At 40.6% G+C, this 23,748-nt stretch overlaps 1 protein-coding gene across 1 annotated transcript in view; it reads right to left on the bottom strand.

Annotated features, from left to right (window-relative positions):
* Positions 1-226: 226 nt before the first annotated feature.
* Positions 227-23,748, bottom strand: part of FARSB (phenylalanyl-tRNA synthetase subunit beta) — a 55,125-nt gene continuing 31,603 nt past the window's right edge. Inside the window, exons 16-17 of the mRNA XM_054585617.1 lie at positions 17,948-18,100; positions 227-518 (exon numbers count right to left, since the gene is read on the bottom strand). Coding sequence (XP_054441592.1) covers positions 367-518; positions 17,948-18,100 — 305 coding nt within the window. The 3' untranslated portion in view covers positions 227-366. The remainder of the gene's footprint in view (positions 519-17,947; positions 18,101-23,748) is intronic.

Raw genomic sequence — 23,748 nt, 5'->3', positions numbered from 1 at the left:
CTCATCGCTGGGGAAGGACGGGGTCCCGTCCCGCTGCCCCTCATGGCCCACAGCGTGCAGCTCCGACTGACATCCGTCCGAGGGGCCTCTTTGATTTTCAGGGCAGATCCCGCCCTCCACTAGTGCATTTCTCGGGCACCACGGGGCTTCTACCGAACAGTGAGGCTCCCCCCAGACACCACGTCCCTGTTTGCACCAGCAGCCGGCCTAACGCAGAAACGGCGGTATCCGCCCACAGAGCAGGGAGTGCTTTCTGCTTTATTCAACATTCAATCACAATGGCTGTTCCCTGTAAGGACGACTAAAGGACACCAGTGGAGGAGAAAGGGACACTTGGGGAGAGAAGTGCACAACAGAGACCCATCTTCATAAAAAGGGTTCAATGTTGATTTCCAGGGAGGAGCAGGGCATGGTCAGCTCAAATTTGGTGATCACATCAGGGTGAAGGACCCCCAGCTTCCCAACGCTTTGACCCCTGACAAAGATCTCAGCACATCGCCCGGGGAAGAAAGCGGGGCCTGCAAAACAGAATGAGAGAAAAATCAATGTTTCTCCTGCAAAAACATCAATAGACATTTAACACTAAAAGCTCACTAGTCTACTTTAAAAATAACGATTCTTCTCTAAGCCACAGGCTAGGAAATGGGAGTGCTTCTTCACACCTTCTAGCCTGAAGAAGTATTTGCTATTACACCACAGAACCCCACAAGGAAAGGTCAGGGGCAACTGTGACGCAAGGGCCCCAGGCTGTTTGTCACAGGTCCTGCGGTGAGAAGGTGAAGGAAGGGGAGCCAAAGGGCGCGGCCGACAGGAGTCATGGGGGAGCTGTGCCCGGATGCAGAACAGGGCCGAAGAGGACAAAGGGAAAAATGAAATGTAAAACCAACGACTTTGCACAGGAAGAACCTGTTTTGAAACAGGTTTTTCCAAAGTAATACTTGCTGGATAAAAATTCTGCACTGACTTTTTCTGCCTTAGTAGAGAGAAGCACAGCTGCACAGCATCAGTAGACAAAGACCTTTTCACCTGGACGCAACCCACGTTCCTGTGGGAAAAGGTGCTTTCTAAGCAGTTGTGGAGCATCGGCTGTGAAACCACAGCCAAGGCCAGCCCCAAACAAGTCTGGGCTGACCTATGATTTATTTCAAGACAGGCAAAAAATTCTCTCTTCATTTGATGCCAATGCACAGCTATGTCTTACCAAACCAGGAACCGTTCTTGAGGTTTAAACAGTTAAACAGCTAAAAACAAACAGGCAAACATAGAGGCCCACTCCATGTGCACGAAATGACCAGTGCCAGAGAGGCTTACCGACACTGTGTGCCCCACTGATGTTAAATAAATAAATCAACCAACCAACCAACCAACAAATGCTGACTCATTTCTCTCACCACCAACTTGAAAAAGGATCGGGCCCACAGTTCCTCACTGATCCAACCGTAACGTTTACTGGCATGAACTATAAATACCCTGCAGAGCTGGGCCACAAGCCTCCAGCCTGCCATTCCAGACAGGGTACATTTTTTATGAAAGAGTAAACTGCTGAGTCTCTACTAATGGCTCCAAGGTCAACATAATGAAGAAATTCAGAAATGGGGGGCAGGGGTGGCTACGCCAGGTTAGCACCAACGACACCATGGAAACACAGGGTGATTACACGTATCTCCCAATTAGCACAGAAGGATGCTTGTTTCTATTCCTGAAAAAGTTTTATCACTTTTTCAAAATCCCAAAGCAACATGGTTGAAATATAAGGTGGTCTGTTTTTCACACCCCCCCGCAGAAAAGAAAAAAAAACTAAACAATTATGCTTCGCTATCTATTAAAGCAAGAATTTCAAAGACCTGCATCTGAAGGTCATAATTATTTGGCTACGTGCGCTAACCTACCCTTGGGAGAAGGGTGGGAAGAGGACTCAAAATAATAGAGAAACCAAACTGGACTGATAATGCGGAGCCTCAGTAAGGTATGAATAGCTAAACCTGATAGAGACCGCGTACTTTACTTCTATCAAAATGAAAAGCTAACTTAAAAGACAATGCAACTCCCCTTCCAAATAAAGGAAATCTTCAAATGACATGTAAGTGAAGTCTGGATACAGCTACTGTGGCAAGCAGCGGACCGACAGTCACAGGAAGGGCTGCCGGGGAGTCCCTCCGTCACCTACCACCCCGGCTGTGCCCTTCATCTCGACGACCTGCACCAGCTGAAAAAGACACCAGTCTATTCCTAAAGGCCACCAGAAAAGAAATTTTCAAGACCTTCCCTGATAACCTTGCTATGTTTAAGAATCCGCACTGTACCAAAATTCTTCCTTTTATCTATCTTCAAATTCCAATTTGATTGGATTCATTTTAACTAAAGCATAAAACTAGACTATTTCAGAATCTAAGCCAGATGTGCTAGTTCTGACAGTGTTATCAAAATAAAGCCTAAGAGAAATGAATTCAGAATTTTTACTTCATAAGACTTTTTGAATCAGCACTTTTTAGCATAGTTCAGTTAATCTTATTCTTTAGTCAGTAAGCATGAGAATGCCGGCGGCACCTCACCCCAGGAATGTGGACCACGCTTTGCTCTGTTCATTAACAGGTACTCAGTTAAACAAAAATATTCATATCACTAAATATAATTTTCTCTTCCCAAAGAAAAAAAATTCTTATTATACATTATTTAAAACATATCCAAGCATAAGAATATTCAAAAAACAAGTATCAGAACCCCCCGGCCCAGCCCGTGGGCCTCTGGAGTCACATTAGCCCCCTCAACGGCCCGGTCAGACGCCTTCGCTGCGGAGGAGCTGCTTCAACTGGACCGGCACCGCGGGCCTCTGGCCCAGGGCTAACCTTCTTCTCCCCCCTCGCCCATGGGTAAAGAGGAAGCCCAGTAATGGGTTTCTGCATCAGCTACGCTTTACAGGAAACTAGACTTTAACCTGTGATGACAATTTAAACTTTTTCTTGCCATTTTTTCACTTCTAACAAGGTCAGATTATGATAGAAACCCTTCTCATGATTTTCTTTTTGGTTCCTCTGTTCAGGTAGAGCAAGGCTGACGTTCTCTGCTCCCAACAGAATTGAAAGACTTACAAAAGCACCTTCAAGTCTGAAAGGGTACAGAGAAAATCCAAAAATATACCACTTGATGTTGTATGTGAACTAGAAATACTGAAAGAAAATTTAAAGTTATGAAAACACCAGCATTTCTTAGTGCTTTTTAAGAATTTTCATAGTTCAGACCAAACTTTGCAGGCAGAAACGGACGGCTCCAGAGGAGGGCAGGCAGGCGAGGACTGCCTGGCTAACAAAGCAAAGGGCGCGCACCCCGAGGCCGCAGCCCCAGGGCGGCGCCGGCCAGTCAGCTCCCAACACAGGCAGAGCCACACGATGCTAACGCTCTAGCTGCGACCGACGCTGCTTCAATCCAATGTGACAGATGTGACTTTCCAGAAGTAAAAGATGTCACATCTGAATGGAATCTAGGGTTGAGGCATATGAAAAATGAGAGGTGGAAAATGGATAAGGGTTACTTTTATCTCACAAACAAACATACATTATTTCTGAAGAAAAAATAAACCTGTTGTATATAGAAACATGAAGTTGCCAATTCAAGGAGTCATGTTGTCCCATGAATGGGAACTGTAAAATCCAAATTCTACAAAGTACACTTGCTACTTAGCCCAAACAGAGCCCCTGGTATACTGACACACCAAGATGCACATACATGATTTTCTACCTGAGTCCAAAACACTCCCCAGCAAAAAGCCTCTCGGCACACTTTCCCTCCAGTTCCTCACACCAATTAAACTTCAGTTTTGCTATACTCACCCCAGTAAAAGGGTTTCCAAGATGAAACAGATTTGGGGAAAATAGTGTTCTCTGTTGAAGTACATGTCGAAGCCCACACAAAAGAAACATAGGTTAAGCACAAACAAGAATTTGATTTCTAAAACTTAGTGGGGTGTAAGTAAGCCCCTTAATTAAAGCCTTTGCAGCACCTCCTCGAGGTCTGTAATTGTCTCTGGGCTCAGGCGGCAGGAGCGCTTTGAGGACCCGGGGGCCATTCTCGGCAGGGAACCCAGTACAGCATCCAGACTTTAGCCCATTTTCTGGCTAATTGACCTTCAAAGAGTTTGTGAGCCGCCTTTCCTGCTTGTTGCCAACACCTCCACAATTTCTTTTTACCCCTGTCTTTCTTTTAGAGTAATATTCCAGGACCAACGTTTGCATCAGCTTTCCACATAGACTCATTCCTATGACTTTATGAAGCATCGGAAGTAGGTGCTTAAGGCAGTAACTGAGCAGACCCCTACCCTGAAACGTGGACAGTGTTATCAAGAATGAGACTCTGAGTTCCTTAATATTAAACCCCCTGCCATGAGTTATACTCAACAAATTCATTTGGTACTTTATTTAGCTCATCTCATTTACCTACTAATAAATTTTACTTTTCCCTTTCTGCACATCACTAATATATGCTTTGGGGGTTTAAACTCACATATTGTAACTTCCTGCAGTTTGGTAATGCATCACTCAAATTTTCTATAATAAAAAGATAAAAACAAAATGAAGAGGGCAGGGAACACTGGAAAAGGAATGTCTGTCACATTTGTTACAGCAAATAACAGAAACTACAATCATGAGCTTAACTTAATACTAACAACCATGTAAGTCCCCAAATTCAGGGACAAAATACAAAATGCAGAATCACATAGATTCAGTAAAGCCACTGGGCCAACTAAATGTATTTTCCATCTGTCCTACATGGCTGATTATGTAATATGGGGTGGGAGGAAGGAACCATCATTTAACAGGCTGACCCCAGGGCTGGCACTTACCCAGACCCCACCCTTTCCACCCCAGCCCTAACCCTAACACAGTCCCCGATACAGGAAGTAATGCTTCCCATGTTCCCGCAACCACCCTAGGGACGCACACAAAGGACATGGAAGAAAATCCCCAGGACTCCTGCTGCCAGTGCTTGAACCTCACTGGCCTTTTCTATATAACGTTAATTTAAAGGAAAGACAAGATATAAGGCTTTTTAAAAAAACTGAAGATACCCTTACACTAGACATGCGAGCATGGTGTCATTTTTTAAAGCAGTTGTTCCAAAGCTTTAGAACCAGGAGTTTCCTAGGCGCACCAATGGGAATGATACCCCAAGGCAGAGACCAAGGAGGATGAGGCACAATGTAGGTAAGACGCTCACTTAAGGAAAGAAGAAGGTTAGAAGTATGAGAAGAAAAAGTAAGGCATAACTACCAACTAGAAGCATACACGTTTCTTCAGATCTCAGTACACTTTAGGTTGGAAGAAAATGTCTCTGCAAAGACCATTTAATTTGAAAGTGGAGACTGGATCACTTCTAACTGGTAATATAAAACACCCACTTCCCCCCAGATGCATACAATTCTTCACCTTACATCTAAAGTGAAATATTTATGGTACCTAAAGTCTTTAAAGAAAGGGGACCTAATCCCTTGAGTTTAATGGCTATCTTTCATCCCCCTCTGAAGATCAAAAGAAAGAAAAACCCCTTACACAACTTTCCAGTGCTAATCCCAACACACCTGCAGACATGATTAACTCTTGAAGCGAAGGGAGCCGACGCGAGCGCCCCAGCGCCCACCGCACCCCACTGCACGGCCCTCGGGGACGGCCGTGCTCAGCAACGTCGATCAAGGCAGCCCAGCGAGGTCTGTGCTGCCCAGAGTGGCTGCGGCCTGTGGGGCTTTATTCTTAAAAAGTTATCCGCAAAGCCCAGACTACCTAGTCTAAGTAATGGAAAAATGTCTTCAATAAAGAATCTTTTTAAAACAGATCCCCACAATCACCTTATGACTAAATGTTTAAAATCATAACACTAAAAGTCCAGAAAAATTTTACTTTGTCTAGAAAAATTAATAGCTTATTTCCATGACTATCCCTTTTAACATTTCTTAAGATTGCTTTTAAAGTCTAATTTTAACTAGGTGTCTCTCATACGCACATATTCACACATACTCCTATTTCAAAATCTGAAGGAGGTAAGGAACATGAAAAGAATTTAAATGTGATCCAAGTGGGGCTGGGCTGCTTGAGGAGACTACCACGGCTACTCTGATGAGTACTGGCAAATTTCTTGAAATTTTTCTCAAGAAAAGAGTTGAATGATAGCGGTCTTTTTTTTTTTTTTTTTTTTAATCCTCACCCAAGGATGTTTATCGATTTTAGTAGGAGAAGGAACGACGACACTGACTGGTTGCCTCCCATATGTGGGTATCAAACCCGCAACCTAGGTCTGTGCCCTGACGGGGGTCAAACCCACAACCTTCCTGGTGCACAGGACGACACTCCAACCGACTGAGCCACCCATTAGGGTCTTTTCTTAAAGCAGAGACTATAATGAGCTGTATCTTTGTAACTATGGGTCTGTGAACTTCGCTCTGATGTGGGCAGAATTACTATTCTTACCCAGTTCCAAATATCCCCGTGTTTTTTCCCGAACATGTTCAATCTGATTGCAGGGCTTTTGTAAGTCATTCATCTTGTAGAGCTATCAAAGATCGTAAAACTTTAGATCTCTCTTATTCCTTCATGGATTCAAAAAGGATTTACCATAAAACAAGGTAAATTTAGAAAGTCAAATATTTGTACCATTTAAAAAAGTCACAGCAATTGTTGGAAAGCAACATGTATCAAAAAAATCTACAAAGCATATCAAAAACATAGAACTGGACCTGTTCCTCGTATGTTCTCCGGACAAATTACAAACAGGACATTTAAATGCGGGCACGAGAGGAGGCATGGGGGGTCCCTCCCTCGTCAAAGCGGGAGAAGCTTCCCTGACTCCAAGTCCCGAAGCAAAAAAGAAAAAAATTAGTAAGTTTTACCATATAAAAATTGTAAAAGTCTACATGGCAAAAACATCATAACAAAAGACAGAAGAGAACATAAAAATAGTTGAATATACATCATGAAGCGTCAATATCCCTAATGGATAAATAGTTTCTAAAAATAGAGAAAAGACCAACAATGTTAAAGAAAAAATAAGCAGACATATGAACAGGCAATTAGTTCACAGAAAATAAAAATGTCCTATAAACATGGAAATGTTTAGTTGCTCATAATAAGGGAGATCCAGTTAACACTACAGTAAGTACCATTTCCCACCAGAAAGACTGGCAAAACATAGAGAAGTCTGACAATCTAGCTTGGGAACAAGCCTCTGCTCATATGCTGCTGCTGGGTTTGTACAATGTTAGAACAACAAGTCCTACGGAGGAGTGTTTGGCAGTATCTAGCAAAAATAGTAATTTACCATTTGTCCTAATGATCCCATACTTCTAGGAATCTATCCCAGAAATACACTAGCAGAAATTCCTAACATGCACAAGGCTTTTCATTGCAGCATTATTTGCAACAGCGAAAGACTGGAGACAGCGTACAGGCGCACTGACGGAGAATTGGCTGAATGAACTCTGCACTCCCTAGAACAGAGTCCGCAGCAGAGTCAAAACAGAGGAGGGAGATCACGAGCCGCTTCTGAGTGATTGGCTGCCGAGGGGTCGCCAGGGAGGGCGGCACAGAGAGTGTCAGGTAGCAACTCTTCAGCTGAGAACGTGGAGAAGAGTGTAAATATAGACATGCTTATATTTTTAAAAAACTTAGAAAAATAACCGAAAACTACTTTTATTTTTTTCATAATCTGTACAGGCAAGGAGGGAACAGTGTGAAGGGAATGAAGATGGAATTCTCTAAAGATACTTTATGTGTGAGTACACAGGGTGGGGGAAAGGTAGGTTTACGGCTGTTCATATGGAAAATAATACAATAAATAGTACAAGAATAAACTGTTTCAGGCACTCATAACTGTAAACGTACTTTGGCCGCACCCTGTATATCCTAAGTTCAAAAAGGCCTATAATAATGCTTAAACTATTTATACTTGTCAGTAATAATATTGATAAGTAGTAATGTGACTTCATTAGAAAACATGGTTTCCATTATAAACAGCTATAAATTGTAAAGCCAAACACAGTAAGTAAAAATTCTCTAATCCTGAATATAAACAGGAAATAGTCACATGAACTCAGTTTTTGCCCTTTGAAAAAGGGGGCAGTGTTCCCCTGCTCTGCACACTAAAACCTCCTAGAAACAATGATTCGCTCAGTAGTAATGAGCAAACTTAGCGCCCAGGTTGTGATCAAAATTTGATTTCCCACTAACAGGAACCACGGCCACTTAGAGCTATAGCTGATTCCAGGTCTGAGACAGACACTGTGCACAATGAGTCCAGTAGTGTGTTTCCTAACTTCTACCCGCCACCCCCAAACAAGTATCTCCTGACTGACTACAGCTTCTCCAGACTTTGAAAAGTCTTTCCCTTTCTCTCCTAGAACAATCCAGCCCCACCCTCAGATCAGGGAGGGAGAGTCAGCGCGGGTGCCAAGCCTAAGGAGGATGGGAAGATGTCCGCAGGTAAGGAGGTGACAGTCGAGTCTGAGTGAGGGCCAGGGCCAGTGTGCAGGGGAGAAAATGGAGTTTAGGTTACACACAGGGGCGCTGATCAAGTAATTTTTAAAAAATAAAAGTATTTAGCATTTTTCATCCTCACGTTTTTCCTTAAAATGAATCACTAAACAGTGCCATTACTAACAATTTTTGATTACTGGATCTGTCAGTTGATGCAATATAACTCTAACTAAAAAGCAAATAAATAAAGCCAAAGTACTGTTAAATAAATAAATTAGAAAGCATGGGAGCCAGGCTTCTCACTCTTGGAGAAAAGAAGTGTAAGTATGGAATGGGAGGATATGGAATGAACCCTGAAGGGTTGGGCTGGACTGGAGGTATTGTGGACTGAGGATCCACAATAGGCATATGAATATATGCATATATATGCATATACACATGTGAATAGCAACTCTTGCCCCTAACAGCAATAAACACACCCTAAATCTTGGCATTTAGACACTATTCCCTGCTAAGTAGAACAAGAATGGAGAAACAGGCAATGGAACGTTCCAGATAAGCCTGGAATATCTCCTTGTGCCCAAAGACATGAAGTACTAATAATAATACAGAATAACAGGGACATGTTAAAAGGACACAAAGGCCAGCATGAAGGGGCTCCCATTGGCCAAACTGGGGACAATGTGAGCATCAGAATAATGACAATAATGGATTAAAATACACTGAATAGAAGAGGAAATACTGAGTCCATACTGATATAAATAAATAGGAAACCAGATTAGGAACATAACATTCACATTAATGGTGATGGAGAAAAGAATAACTTTATAGTGTAAAAAAGGCCTTAATCAAGTGATTAAAGTGAACGTTATCAGTTATGAGATAAACAGAAACTGTGTTTTGATAGGACACTTGATAGGATGCACTGAGAAAACAGCATTACTTCTGTAACATTCTTCCGAAAATGCCTAACCAGAATCTAATAGTAAATAAAGATCAGGAAACCCAGAATTGAGGGACTTGCTACAAAATAATTGGTCTGTAATCTTCAAAAGTGTTAAGGTCTTGAAAGTCAAGGGAAGATTATTCTAGAACTCTCCAGAAGAAAACTAATGAGTTATGGGCAAAAAGCAATTCTTGATGTAAAGAACTGTGTAGGATCTGAGGATTAGATGATGGTGAACATTAACATGAATATTTTCCTGGTTTGGATGATTATATTGTGGTCATATAAGATGATGTCCTTGTTTATAGAAAATACATACTAAAGTCTTCAGGGGAAATGGGATATCAGGTTGGCAATTTACTCTCAAATAGTTCAGGAAAAAGTTCTTTGTACTGTACTTGCATTTTTCCTTTTCATCGAATTTATTGGGGTGACACTTGTTAACAAAATTATACAAGTATACTTGCATTTTCAGTAAGCACATGACTTCCAAAAAATTTTTAAAATTAACTAACAAAATGGGATTCAGGTTGCTTAAAGGGTGCTTCTACCCAATCCTTTAAAAAACAAAAAAGTAAGGTACAGCAGGGGAAACAGTCAATAACATTGTAGTAACTATGCGTGATGTCAGACAGACACTAGACTTATCAGGGCGATCACTTCCTAAGTATACGAGGCTGTCCAGAAAGTATCCGGCCGTGCACTATGAAAAAGAGAGGCAGTTATTAAAGAAGACACAAGAAGCATTGTACGTAGGACAATGACGCCTCAGTCCCCTTCAAAGTTATGAGCTTCTGGAGGAAATCTGGTTCATTGGTAGCAGTTTGAATCAAGTCATTAGCAACTGCAGCACAATGTTCCTTCTGCTCTGGTAGCAGAAGCCGTGGAATGAGTTTTGCAACAGCACGTTTCGTGTCAACATCCTGCATCAGAATCTCAGACACAGCAGTTTTTGGAATCCCCCAGTCAGTTTCTAGTTCTCGCACTGTCAGTCACCAGTCTATGCTGACTGCAGCCAGCACATGTTCCACGCTCGCAGGTGGTCCGCTTGTGGCAGGCCTGCCAGAACACGGATCACTTTCAACCCATTCTCAACCATCTTTGAAGCATTTGTGCCATACTTTGATCTGCACGGCACTCATTTTATCTGCACTGCACTCACTGAATCCCTTAAAGCATTCTGCACCATCTGAATAGTTTCCGCAGAAGAATGTTCAAGCTTACACAAAACTGGATGCAGATTCGTTGCTCTACTTGCTGTCATTTGAATGTGACAGCCACACAGTACACATGCTCACTCAACAGTGCCTACCACCCCCACTGACTAGTGCCCTAGTCCTACACCTTGAAAGGAACTACTAAATGTGACTATACCAAGGGGAAAGGACATATTGCATGTAGGTAAATTCGACAAAATTTGCTTGAACACATCCACTTCAATAGAAGTAAAAGCAGCTACCTGTTTTAAATTATTTCCAATTATTCCCTTAAGAACTGACTATTTTCTTTTGTTTCTGAACTATTTTTAAGGTCACTCAAATAGATAAAAGAAGTAATTTCTGTCCTTCAATTCTACCCATCTATCCATCCATCTAGATAAATACATATATCCTTTTTCCTCTATCACAGTAGTTCCTATTATTTTTGGAAATGCAACACGCTCTAATTTCACTTTCTTATACTACCCTGACAAATTATTAGATATCATACATTATTTTAAGTGACTAAGTTAATTTTATTGAGGAATTTTAGGAACTTAAGACCAAAAAAAGCAAAAAAACAAAAAGATCCTCTGCCCTGTCATATTAACTCATATCATTAAATCGTCTTCAAATCACTAAAGAGAACTTAAGAAATATGAGTCGAATCATCAACATTTTGGCAGATTTTTCCTTTTTAAGTCAATGTAATGAAAAATAATTACTATTAATGTTCCAGTATCCAGAAGTGTAAGACACCTTTGGGTGCCTGGTGTTCCTGTGCAACAAGAACACCCAGACCCTGAACTGTGACTGCGCAGCTTTGTGAGCAGCTACATCGATGTCAATCATGTTTCACACTCCCAGGGAACCACGCCGTGTGACACGATGACTGAGGAGGATGAAAATCTTGGACACCCTTAACCATGCGCCTGAAGAAAAGCAAGTGGAGCGAGGTGTAAAGAGTGAGAATCCCTAGCTGTCATCACTGCAGCATCCAAAGACGTCGTGATTCCCCACAAGGGTGGGTTTCAAACTTTGTTCAAAGTATATATACAATTTTATTTTTTTAAATGGGAGCCTAGAAGACATCTTAAAAGAGAATCTTCTAAAACATATTCCCTGGGAATAGCCAAAGTCTTCATTAGCTATAAAAATGCAAATGGGAAATAAATGCCAATGGTTAGCAACAACATTAAGGCAATGATGTGCAAGTCTGTTCATGATGCTAACACACATGAAGATGTTTGGAATACAACCACTGCACGTGTGGATACAAGAATAAGCCACCAAAGCCATTTAAAAATCAAGGGTAAAGAAACTGAAAGAGAGAGAGAGAGAAAATGAAAGAATGAATGATTTTACTAATAATTTTAAAATAACTCAGAAGTTAGCTTGAAGCGCCGTTATCTTAGAGCTGAGTAGCACTTTAATACTGCCAAGGAGTTCAGGCAGGTAGAAATTAAAATATGACTAGTAAGTTAGGATTAGTTTCATCTTCAAGAAAGAAAATCCCAAATATCAAATAGCAAAAAGGCTCGTGTGCTAGCTGCAGCAGCTGCGGAGGCACGGTGGCCCGTTACCCAGCTGTGTCTACTGCGTGGTGATGGCTGCTGATGTGTTCGTACTGCTGAGTCTTTTAGTCCCTTCTCTGAATTATACCTGAAAGCTTGCCTCAAACACACACACAAAAAAACGGAGAACCAAAGGAATAAGGACTGTTTTTACATTGAGTAATAGGGCCAGGAAGCTTAAGAACTTCCAAACCTGTTCCTTTTAAACCTGATGCCTTCATAGAATGATGTCTTTAATGATGGTCAGTAAATGTGGATAGGCCATTCAGAGCGTATTATGTCAATCACACCATGAATGGAACGCCTTTTCTTCAACAAGTTGTGCAGCATATATATTCCCAAGCTCTCACCACACTGAAAACCAGTGTGAAGACAGGGGAAACATCACCGTTTCACCCAGTTTTTAGCATCGGAAATCTTTCACAGGTGTCCTGAAAGAGGAACAAGGTCATGACCTACAGGTCACGTCAACAACCATTAGGTGTTACTGTAAGAGAAGGCATCTAAAGAGCCGCTGTGGGCACACATGGTGCAGGACTATGTGCGCATCACTTACAAGGTTATTTTGCATTTCACAAAATGAATTCTGAGCAGCATGAAAACTAGAATTGTCAAAACTAAAAGTTCTAAAACTTCTGTCCATCAGAGATCTTGTTTCAAGTTAAATTGAATTTTTCTGTAGAATTGTAAATAAACCAAAATAGGTAACAAATTAAAGGGGGAAGAACACGCCTGTAAGTCGCTGCAGCCAATCCCACACCAAGCCCACCGCCTTCTAAAAGAAATGGCTTTTGCCACTGATTTGCCCAGGAACCACATAACTGCTCTAAACACAAAAATGTGGACAATTTTCCCTGCCCAGAAGTGGTTTTTGAAAAGGATAAATGCATTTTAACATACATAATTTAGTTTGCAACAAACCACAAAAACAAAGGGGAAGAAGCCTGGAAAAGAGCATATACATATGCTGTAGTAATCTGATCAAATGCCACTGAAACCTTCTGAGTCAAACACTTCTGAGACCCTCTAAATGCTCTGCAGTCTGATAAAAAAGTTAAAAGCTCTTCTTCCTTTGTTTCCACGCAAAGCTGACCTTACTCTATCAGCAACTCCGCAGCCTACCTCACTTTATATTCTGAATTGCAAGGCGCTCAGCAAACGAAAACTGCGTAAGGCTAAGCGACCGCAGCAGAAGCTCCACATGCAGCAGAGGGCTGCCACCTGCATGATAAGCAAGCTTACACGCCAATGTCAACAGAATTCCTTGGGATCAGTGTGATGATGATCAATCAAAGGAGCTTCCAGATTTCTCTTACATGGAACAGGGCCAAGTTCCTCGAAGAGGAGTCAAGTTCTGTGCCACTCAGCCCTACCTCCAAACACAGCCGCACAGAAGGAAACGGGTGGTTCATTAGGAAGGGCCGAAAGAAATGAGGCAGAGCTGCCAGTGGACTGGCATTAGCAGGAATCTCGGGTGAACAGACTTAGCTCAAAAATAACTGCAAAGCTGCCAGGGATTTTTAATTATTAAAAGGTAAACCATATGCCAGAGTAACAGAAGACAACTCAGTAATCAAGAATGACAGGAAACAGTATCTCTTAATCTCTTTCTACTCTACTTTTTGATAATCAGAAGACCTATTCTTAGCACAAAAAGCTACATGCAAACATAAGTTTGAAAAAAAAAATGATGTAGGTAAACACACACCAGCAACCAAATTCTGTGTTTATAGGTTTACTCACAAGATACAGCTTTATGATACATAGGAGGTTCATAAGTTTATGAAATTTAGATGAAGAACTAATACTGATTTATTTTGACAAGCCACGTCTTTAGGTCTTAATTTCTTTAACCATAAAAAAAAAAACAACAGATAATCGTATTTGCCATTAGATAATCAAAAGAGACTTAGAAATCCCTGTGAGAAATGAGAAGCTATTATTTACTGTGACACTAATTCTCTTTGGCTTGATGGCTCTTAGAGAAAGCATCCCGGGAAAAATGATGTGGCCAGTGCTGGTGACAGAGACACTGAAGGTAAATACTTGTCTTTTTTTAAAGACAGCCAGTTAGATACACTGAGGTATGGACTGATCCAGGCCACACATACGTACAAAGAAGTTGTACCAAAGCCTCTCAAATTCATACATCTAAAAACTTCTCATACATGTAAAAACTTTAAAACACTGAAATATTCTATTATGAGAACTAAAGTGAATTCAAAAGGAAACACGAGCTTGACTCTGTCCCCGTATGTAATCAAAAATCAGAGTAACAATTTGGCCTAAAACACTGAACATACAGATCTACAAACATATCATAGTGGTTCAGTTTATGAATGTATCTTCTAATAAAAACAATACACTCCAAACCAAAACACCAGACATCTACATATTAGAGAAATTAAGTACTAAATACCATATTGTTTTGGTGTTAAAATAAATATGTAGGATTCAAATATACAGCGCCATAGGTTCAGAATGATGAAAATCTCACTTTAAAAAAGGAGATCAACACATATTAGCTGTATCATAAAAGATCCCGAGTGGCACATATCATGAACTTTTCCAGATGCTGATGCTGAAGCTTCTACTTTCCTAAAGTTTCTAAAACCGATCTTCTCCTTAGCGTAGCTGTGGCCAGCATTCAAGTTCAGGTCCTCATTCGAACCGCTGTAGTCCACTCTGACACCTGCAGCCATCTCTGCACCTATACTCTTTAGTAACCCAACCTATACATTGCCACCGGATTAATCGCTCAGACATACAGATCTAATCATATCACTCACTTAAAAAAATAAAGGAAGAAGCAGCATCAGTATGTTCCCCCTAATTAGCTAGGATTCTTTATTCTAGCTGTCAAAACTATAAATACAGTCCGAAGCTCCTTCCTCAGCCTGTAGTCAGACCAAACTGCATTAAGCCACATTTCCCATCATTTTTGGCCTCGCCGTGTGCTTTGCCTTGTTTCCTCCGTCTCCAACTATCCTTCTTCCACAGGCCCATCTAATGTCCCAGAAGCTCCTCAATGCTTTCCCAGGTGCCCTCAAGAAGTTGCACCATCTCCCTCCTCGGAGGCCTCAGGGCACTCGACTTAGGGGCCTGGTGTGGAGCGGGCCTGCAGTGGTCTTTCCCGCTGCAGGCACCTCGAGAGGAGGGCCTGTGTCCTAACTATCCTTGCCTCCTGAAGCCTGCCTCATGGCTGGGTGCTCAGAGCCTTCCGGAAAATAAATGTTTCAGGGGCAGGAGAGTCATAATAATACGACATTGGTTTATGGTTTATAGAAACATCGTTAACATAAAAGTTACATATACAAGTATCAATCCACAATAAACTATGCTCCAACTTACCATTTCAGCTCTTTGCAACCTTTCAGGGAAAAAAAAAAAAAAAAGGAATCAGACCTCAAATACGTGGCATACCCTGTTTCAGGGAACTGATTTTTGTCCAATTAATCTGTTTATGAAGTAAGATTTAAGTGCAGACTTCTGAAGGTAAAGAAGATGTGCCACGGCAGCTTGCAGGCTGCTATAACATGGACAGCCTTAGAGCAGGTCTCTCAAAAAGTAAACACAAGCAAGTAATGACAAGAGAAAAAAATTCTGAGCTGTCCTAAATTATAGTAGACCAGAGGGTGGAAAGAAAAGGAGAGTTAATACATTAACAGCCACTGGCCAGCACCAACTAAAAAGACTACTCCCAGTTTCAGCTCTTGTCACAAAAAAGACCAACAGACGCCACACATTTTGCTTATGCAATGAATTTCCCCAAATGTCACCCACAACCAATCCAAAAGCATCAAGTCCCTCTTCCTTGCAGACTCTGCATCTAACCCAGAACCTGCCCTCCTTCACCTTCTCCCACCCATCTATCATCCAAGTAAATTCTTTCTGAACAACTTACATCTGTCTTTCCTAGACTCACTCTGTAAAAGAACCCTGTCAGCCTCAGACCCAAGGCCGTTTGTCTTCTCCATCTTGCCCTGCGGCTGGTGGCCCAGACTGCGCACCCCAGGGCCTCGTCCTCTTGCTGGCTAGCATAGGAGGGGTGGACCCGAAAAACCTGGAATGATCTTCTGGAGGGCGGGCCCCTTGTAGTACAACTTCCCCCACTAGGTGAGTGTTTTAGGAACCCACCTGTATCGGCAGACCAGGTGATGCTGTTGTGAGAGGCTGCTTTCAGCTTCCGTGATTTTGCTTTTAAGACTCTTGCAACACGTTTGCCCATTTCACAATGGGTGATTTGCAAGAGCACCTGCACATGCAGGGCTGAGCGTTCAGCAGTTTTTGACCAAAAACGGTGTGACTCCAGGGTCCCACCCTCTCTACCCACCTGATCTCGCCCCAAGCAACTTTTGTTTCCCCAGTGAAAAAAAGTCCTCAAAGGAAAACGTTTTGCCAATATGAGATGAGACAAAAAATGGCAAAAACATAAAAGGCATCAAAATCAACAAGTTCAAAAACTGTTCTGAGCAATGGAAAAAATGTCTTGATAGGATTAGTATATCAAATGGTGAGTACTTTGAAGGTGACTGAAGGTTAAACACGTAAGAATACACAATTTTTAATAATTCCAGTTTTTGGGGGTCCCTCCCCCATATGGCTCAATAAACCCTTTTTTCCAGAAAAAAACTTTCAGTGTCAAAGGCTTTTCTTTAAAAATAAAAGGAATGATAAATGCAAGCAACTTGGCCGTGTGGAACCAACACTGGGACGCAGAGCCCTCGAGGGCAACATGGGTGACCAGCGTGGCTCAGCTCGCTGTGCCCCGGTTCCTTCACTGGGCAAACCAGGACCCCGGACTTGATAAACCCCAAGATTCAGTTACAGTACTCTAGAATTCTGTAGGCGTACTATCTCTCCATTTTTTTTTTTTATTAGACAATCTCACCAATCTTCAACCTTAAAAGGGTCCATATAGTTCTGGGTTATTGCATTTTCAAAGAAGTCTCCAAATAAAAACAAATTAAAACAAACTAACAACAACAAATCTCAGAGGACTAAGAAAAATGAATCTATGGGAAAAACAAAAATATGTCCCCCAAACCTCATTCCACAAGTAACTGCTAAATAGCACTTTTAAAAAATGTTCTGTCAAAAATTTAAGAAGCCAAACATAGTTATAAAAAATTATAAAATAAACAGTAGCAACAAGTGGTAAAATATTCTGTTCAAGTTGTTTCTGGATCTCTTGCCTAACAAAATAAACCCAGATTCAAGCTATAGGGAGAGAAGCAGAAATTTCAGGATCCCTCAGACGCCGGAAACGGGCAAATCAGGAGTGCGTGCACCCCGTCTGCTGAGCCTCCCCTCTCCCACCCCTCCCCAGTCAGACTGGTGGCTTCACGAACATGTATGAAGTCTTCAAGGATAACTTTAGAGTTTTTTTCTTTTGCCTGAAAGGCCTTAGACAGGCGGTTTTGAGTGTGGATCGTAAGTCCAGGATCTCCCAGCTTCCAGTTTGGACCTCTGGGTCCACAGCGATGCTGGTGGCTCCACGGCGCTAGTAACCAGGGCCCCCGACGCCCATGGATGAAAGTGTGCTGCGCAGCACAAGAGCTCTGAAATGAGGTTTCTTTAAATGTAGGGTGGAAAGCAGTATTTTCTAGGAGATACTAACAAGTAATCAAAATGAGGCTCTATCTTCTTCCTCCCCCCAAATTAAAAACAAAAGAAAAACAACAACAGCAACAACAAAAAAACCTCTCAAAAACAGGGCTAGGCCTCTTCATCCCATCCTCACTCTTTCTGGATTCAGCCGCTCTGTCTTACCCTCTGAGGCTTTGATCACATATCCCTTCTTCTCACCAGGAGGCACGTCAAGCAGCTGCATAATTCTGTCCAGTAGCCCGTGGATGATCTCAAACCCAGGATTCTTGTTGTAATAAACAGCACAAAGATGCCTGTAGTTTCTTGCGCCTACATCTGAAAGAAATAAAAGAATTAGTTACAAGGCCCCACTGATTATTACTTAAAAATCTGATTTACCCCAACACAAACCTGAGCAAAGTCAACAAAAAGGAAAACCTACTAGTAAACACATAAAGAGCCATTAACCTCAAATGCAAAATAAGATGGTTTTTCAACAAACAAACTCCCCGAGGCGTTTTTCTTTGGGGTGGGTATGGAAAACCCTTGCTGCTGGCCCAGGAACAGTAAGGCTTCCTCATGGTGTAAAGTGGTAAAACTCTTTGTAAACAATTTAGCAACATACATCAGAGCCTTGAAATTTCACAATACTACACGAAGGAAATAATCCTAAATACCAAAAAAAAAAAAAAAAAAAAAAGAGGCCCTCATCTAAAAAGATATTTCTGCACAAAGAATTATATCCAATTGTAAAATTAGAAACCACCTAAATTAGGGAAGGAATGGCTCTATAAAATAGTACCATCACTCATCAGAATACTGTGTGGCTAAGAGGCATCTTTATAAAGATTGATAATAGAGCTAGAGCAAATACTTGAAATAGTAAATGAAAGAAAAAGGTTTTGAACACAAGTTCAAAAACTAGAAAGCAAAGAAGAGAACGACTATCACAAAAGTCAGGACATTGATTATGAGGTAAAGGGAAGGCGATATGGTGGGGCGGGGCCTTTAAAAGCTTAAGACACTAGCAGTAGTCACTCCACTTCTTAAGCTGGGCGGCTACACTAGTGTTCACTTTATAGTAGTCTTTTTAAAACATGTAGTATACACTTTTCACAATTAAAACAGGAAAAAAGAAATATATGACGGTAAGAATTCAAGTGCATAAATAAAACCATAAGCCAAAAAAACTCCACACACAAGAAAAAGAGCAAACAAATGCACTGACATATTAACAGAGGTTATGTTTGGGGAGGGATAATTTTTTTTCCAAGTTTTATTTATTTTCTATCTTTTCTTAAATTAGTTACATATTATTCTATCTTGAAATTTAGAACTCAGAAATGATAATCTTTCTTAAAAGGTAATATTATTTATTTTCAACAGTCCAAATAAACCCTGACGGGTAAATGGATAAACAAATCGTGGTTCATCCCTACAATGTACTCAGCAATAAAAAGGAACAAACCTATTGATTCAGGTGACAATTTAGATTAATCTCAAGGGTGCTGCACTGCATTAAAAAGGCCAGTCTCAAAATACTACATACAACATGAGTCCATCTGCATGGCATTCTGGAAAAGGCTGACAACAGAGAGTGTGTGCCTGACGTTAGATGTGGAAGAAAAAAATTGACTACAATGGGAACCATGAAGGGTCTTCAGGGTGATAGAAGTGTTTTGTATCTTGTTGTAGTGATTACAAAAATTTAAACCCATATTAAAACTTTTTTTTTAAAGAAGTACATCGCATATAAAGGTAGACTCATATTCCATTTGATCGTTCACTTTCTAATGGGTACATAAACTTGTGGCTGTTTAATACATTCTGGAGGAGACCACAGCTCTAACACAAATACTGAATGAATGTTGGTTTCATATCACTTTTGAAATCAGGGAAAAAAAAAAAAAAGAACAAATGTCTTTTAAGGAACAAGCTGAAAATAAAAAGCTGCTTTGTATTGCATGTATTGAGCAAAAGTTTTTCCGCAGATTCATTCTGAGAAGGAAAAATTCTGAGATGTCCTGAATTAATTACAGCAGGCTGTAGGGTGCAAGGAAGAGATAAGAAGGGTTCCTCAGTTAACAGCAAAAGGGTCCATACCAGTAAATGCCTTCACACGTTCCTGAGTGCATGCTGAAGCTGCACTAACTCTCAGGCAGCTATTTCCTCAATTACCCAGAGGGAATGGCCAACCATCACAAGGCACCGCATCCTGGTTACACAGGAACTTTCCAAACTTCTGCTCCCAACCAATCCAAAGGCGTCAAGTGCTTCTTGTGGGCTATGCGCCTATCCCAGAACTGTCCCCCGTTTTCCTTTTCCAGCCCCGCCTCCCCCCATCTATAGCCAATGTAAATTCTTTCAAAACAACTTCCATCTTTGGTCTCCAAACCCATTGTGTAAAAAGAGACTCATCAACGCCAGGAAGGCAGACACATTTGTCTTCTCCATATCGCTCTGCTGCTGGTGGTTCAGACCACATGTTCCAGGCCCAGGTCCTTTCTCTGTAGCAAACGGCTGAATAAACCCTTTCTCTCTGAAAAACTTTCAGTTCTCAAAGGTGTCCTGATTAACAATTCCCACTGCATAACTGACACAAAATATTGAATGCCTTCTATCTTCCAGTAACGAAATAAAACATGTTATTTTAAGACACAGCACTCAACTACTAAAGTAATATGAAAGTGACCACATAAATGGGGTAAAAGGAAAAGGGAAATTAATGTTAACTGATTATCTACCATGTGCCAGGTACTTAGTATCTGTCTACCAATGTATCTATAATCTTATTTATTTCTCAAGAAATTCATGTAAGCTAGGTTTAATTATCCCTATAAAATAGAATGGGGAAAATAAAATGGAGAAACAAAAGTTCAGAAAGCTTTTGCACAAAGTTAAGCCAACTGGCTGGAGCTAATTGTAATTAATTACATAGCTAATAAGTTACAAAACCAGGATTTGACCAGAATCATCTGACTCTAAAACCCATGCTCTTTCCACTATCCAGTGGAAATCTCTAAATCTCTAAAGGATTTACGTAAAATATCTAAATCTCTAAAGGATTTAGATGACAACAAATAACTTAAAGGCAAACTTATATATGGATATACCTACCTAATATAGTCAAAGATTCCATTCTTGAAATGTTTTTGATATGATAAGCAGAAATTTGAGTTTTCTAAGAATTCTAGTTAAGTAACTGGAGTAAATTCTTTTTAGAAGTCAGTTAACTAAAGTTTCTAGCCACCAACAATGCTGTCACTTATGGAAAGTGTATTCTAAATCAAATACTGATGGACCAAAGAGGAGAAATAGCTGTTCTCGCCATGTACCATTTCTCAGGAGCCACTGTGTTCAAGGCACTCCGCTCTAGGCATCCCTAGAGGGCAACAGGCAAAGCCAGAACAGGGCCTGCCCAAACTAACACTTCAACAATTATTTTCTGATAAATGAGTAAAGCCTGGGGAGGGAGGTAAGCACACGCAAATAATTATTTCACAGGGCCAAGACCAGACAACGGGCCACGCTCTAGGTCAGCACAAGAGTCAGCCAATGTAGCAAAGAGTACTGTACCCGCTGCCACTCCCTATTGTTTCCATTTTCGAGGATAAGGAATTTTTCTATCTAAAAGCTTTAACTGTAAGTGTAAGAATAAAGATTAATATTAAAATCAGGCAGGTACAAAACCTCAATAAACCAACTACATGCACGAACTAAAATGACGGGCCTGATTCCTCTGTAGGAACAATCTCTCTCCTTCTCCCTCTCCCCTCTTCTCTTCTCTCCCTCCCCGAAGGGAAAAAAATGAAACAGAACTAAATTACCCCTTTCATAATACTGAGTGCTCCTGGGCATCGCTGCCATGTGGTACCCATTTGTTGGTGTCACATGCTTCCACTTGAACACACAGACACGTACTGAAACTACTTTGTTGTTCCATTTTCGCTGTGCGAGAACAGCCGAACAGTAATGCCACCACTCAAGAGAGCTTAGCAACATAAACTGGAAGCTTTGTTTTGGTAACCTTTGCCTTGGGATACTTCTTTCCTGATTTCCAAATTATGCAAAACTTACCTTTCTGATAAGAGGAACATCTGGTTTAAAAACTCACAATTAAAAAAAGAAAAGTAAGTGATTATGATTATCAGAATAAAATAACAATAAAAATACAGGACTTTTAAAAAAACTAAACTCCAAGAAAGGTTTCAGGATGTTTATAGCACACACACACACACATGATAATGAGCTATAAATTTTCAGATTTTTCGATTCAATTTTGCAATACTTTTAAGGTCACTGACTCTTAGGGCTTTGTACTCAACCCACCATAAGATTTAGATTAAACCCATTACTTAAGTGGCCCCTCCCAACTCCCACCACGGACTGGCTGGTTTTCCGCATTTCCCAAGAGCTACCACTCCCTTTAGACTTGCTTCTTCACTTCTCGCTATGATAGTCCCTCTCCTGTGGCTGAACTGAAAAAAGAGAAAAATAACCACATACTCAGTTCCTCCCATCCCTCCCAGGAGAAATTGCTAGCTGTAGTAAAGTACCCATTTCCTAGTATTTTGCTTTAAAGAACCATGCTATATCACAAAGTTCAGTGACTACACTCCACAAAATAAGAACTATTTAAATTTCATGCCAAAATTAGGGTTTGTTGCAAATGACTCAGTTCTTCATAACTCAGTTAACAGGCCCCTTGTGTCATGCCACCAAACAATTCTGCTTTTTAAGTGGGCCTGCCGAGTATGTCAGCCCAAATGACCAATGTATTTCACAGACTTCAAAGCACTGTCTGGAGAGGCTGATCTAGCCCACCCAAAAGAGGAGTGGCTGGCTATACTTCTGTAAGCTCAAAGAACATGCCAAATGATTATTGTTTAAAAAAGAGAAAGGAAAAAAGAATGGTGGATGATGTCCCTTAGTAGATGACTATTGCATACAACTCAAATTTTTAGAATAGGGTCCTTCTAGGTGTAGATCCTTTTTCACCAAAGTACCAATGATTAAAAGCAAATTAGGAGGGTTAGGTTTTATTATCACAAAAGGCAGAGACTGGAAAAGGGCAGGGTCCTCAACCCTTCCATCTCTGTTTCTCATATTCACCCAGAAGCACAAATATTAGATGCCAGAAGAAAGCCTAGAGAACCAAAAACGCCTACAGGGCTGGTATTGAGCTTGTGATTAACAGTCTGGCTGCACTCAGAAAATAAAACAAAGCATCTTGATTTTCAGTCTATTCCATCCAATAAATTTCTTTACTATTGATTGTCAAGAGACTGAAGCTTAAACATCTTCTGAAAAATTCCAATGTAGTATTAAATGATTCACAAAAGCTACAAGAATCCCCTGAAGACATATACCTTAAAAAATTATATCTAATGATCCTATTAACCAATATCACCCAAAAAAATTTAATTTAAAAAATTATATCTAATATGGGAAAGCAGGAACCTTTATACATTCCTGGTAGGGCTGCAAATTTATAAAAAATCCTTTGTGGAAGAGAATTTGACAAGATAGAAAACATTTAATGTGCTGATCTATAGACCAGACAATTCTATTTCTAAAAATATATATTTGTATAAAAGTATAAGGATATTCATTGTATCAGACATATTTTAGCAAAACCCTAGTAGCAATCTAAATATTCAACAACTGTCTGAGTGAATAAATTACAGTGCGTCCAAAGAATGGAACATTATGCAGCCATTAAAAAGAATGAGGTGAGCAGAATGTGCTCATAGGAAAAAGTTGGACAGGTGAAGCATAATCTCATTGGTATAAACTCAGAAAAGTATTTACCCATATATATGGCTACACACAGAAATGTAAAACATGTGGCTGCATAGGCAGAGAAAATGTCTGGCAACTAATTCTAAGAGTAGGATTATGGAAAGGCGGAATATGTATATATTTTTTTAAATATCAAGAGAATAGAATTATTTGTAAGTTAGAAATAAATATTCGTGACAGTT

Source organism: Pteronotus mesoamericanus, unplaced genomic scaffold (genome assembly GCF_021234165.1).
Source record: "Pteronotus mesoamericanus isolate MK-2021 breed Mesoamerican mustached bat unplaced genomic scaffold, CSHL_Meso_final contig_90, whole genome shotgun sequence".
Taxonomy (NCBI): Eukaryota; Metazoa; Chordata; class Mammalia; order Chiroptera; family Mormoopidae; genus Pteronotus; species Pteronotus mesoamericanus.
The sequence above is the reverse complement of the archived record's forward strand: the minus strand, read 5'-3'. Positions and strand labels throughout refer to the sequence as shown.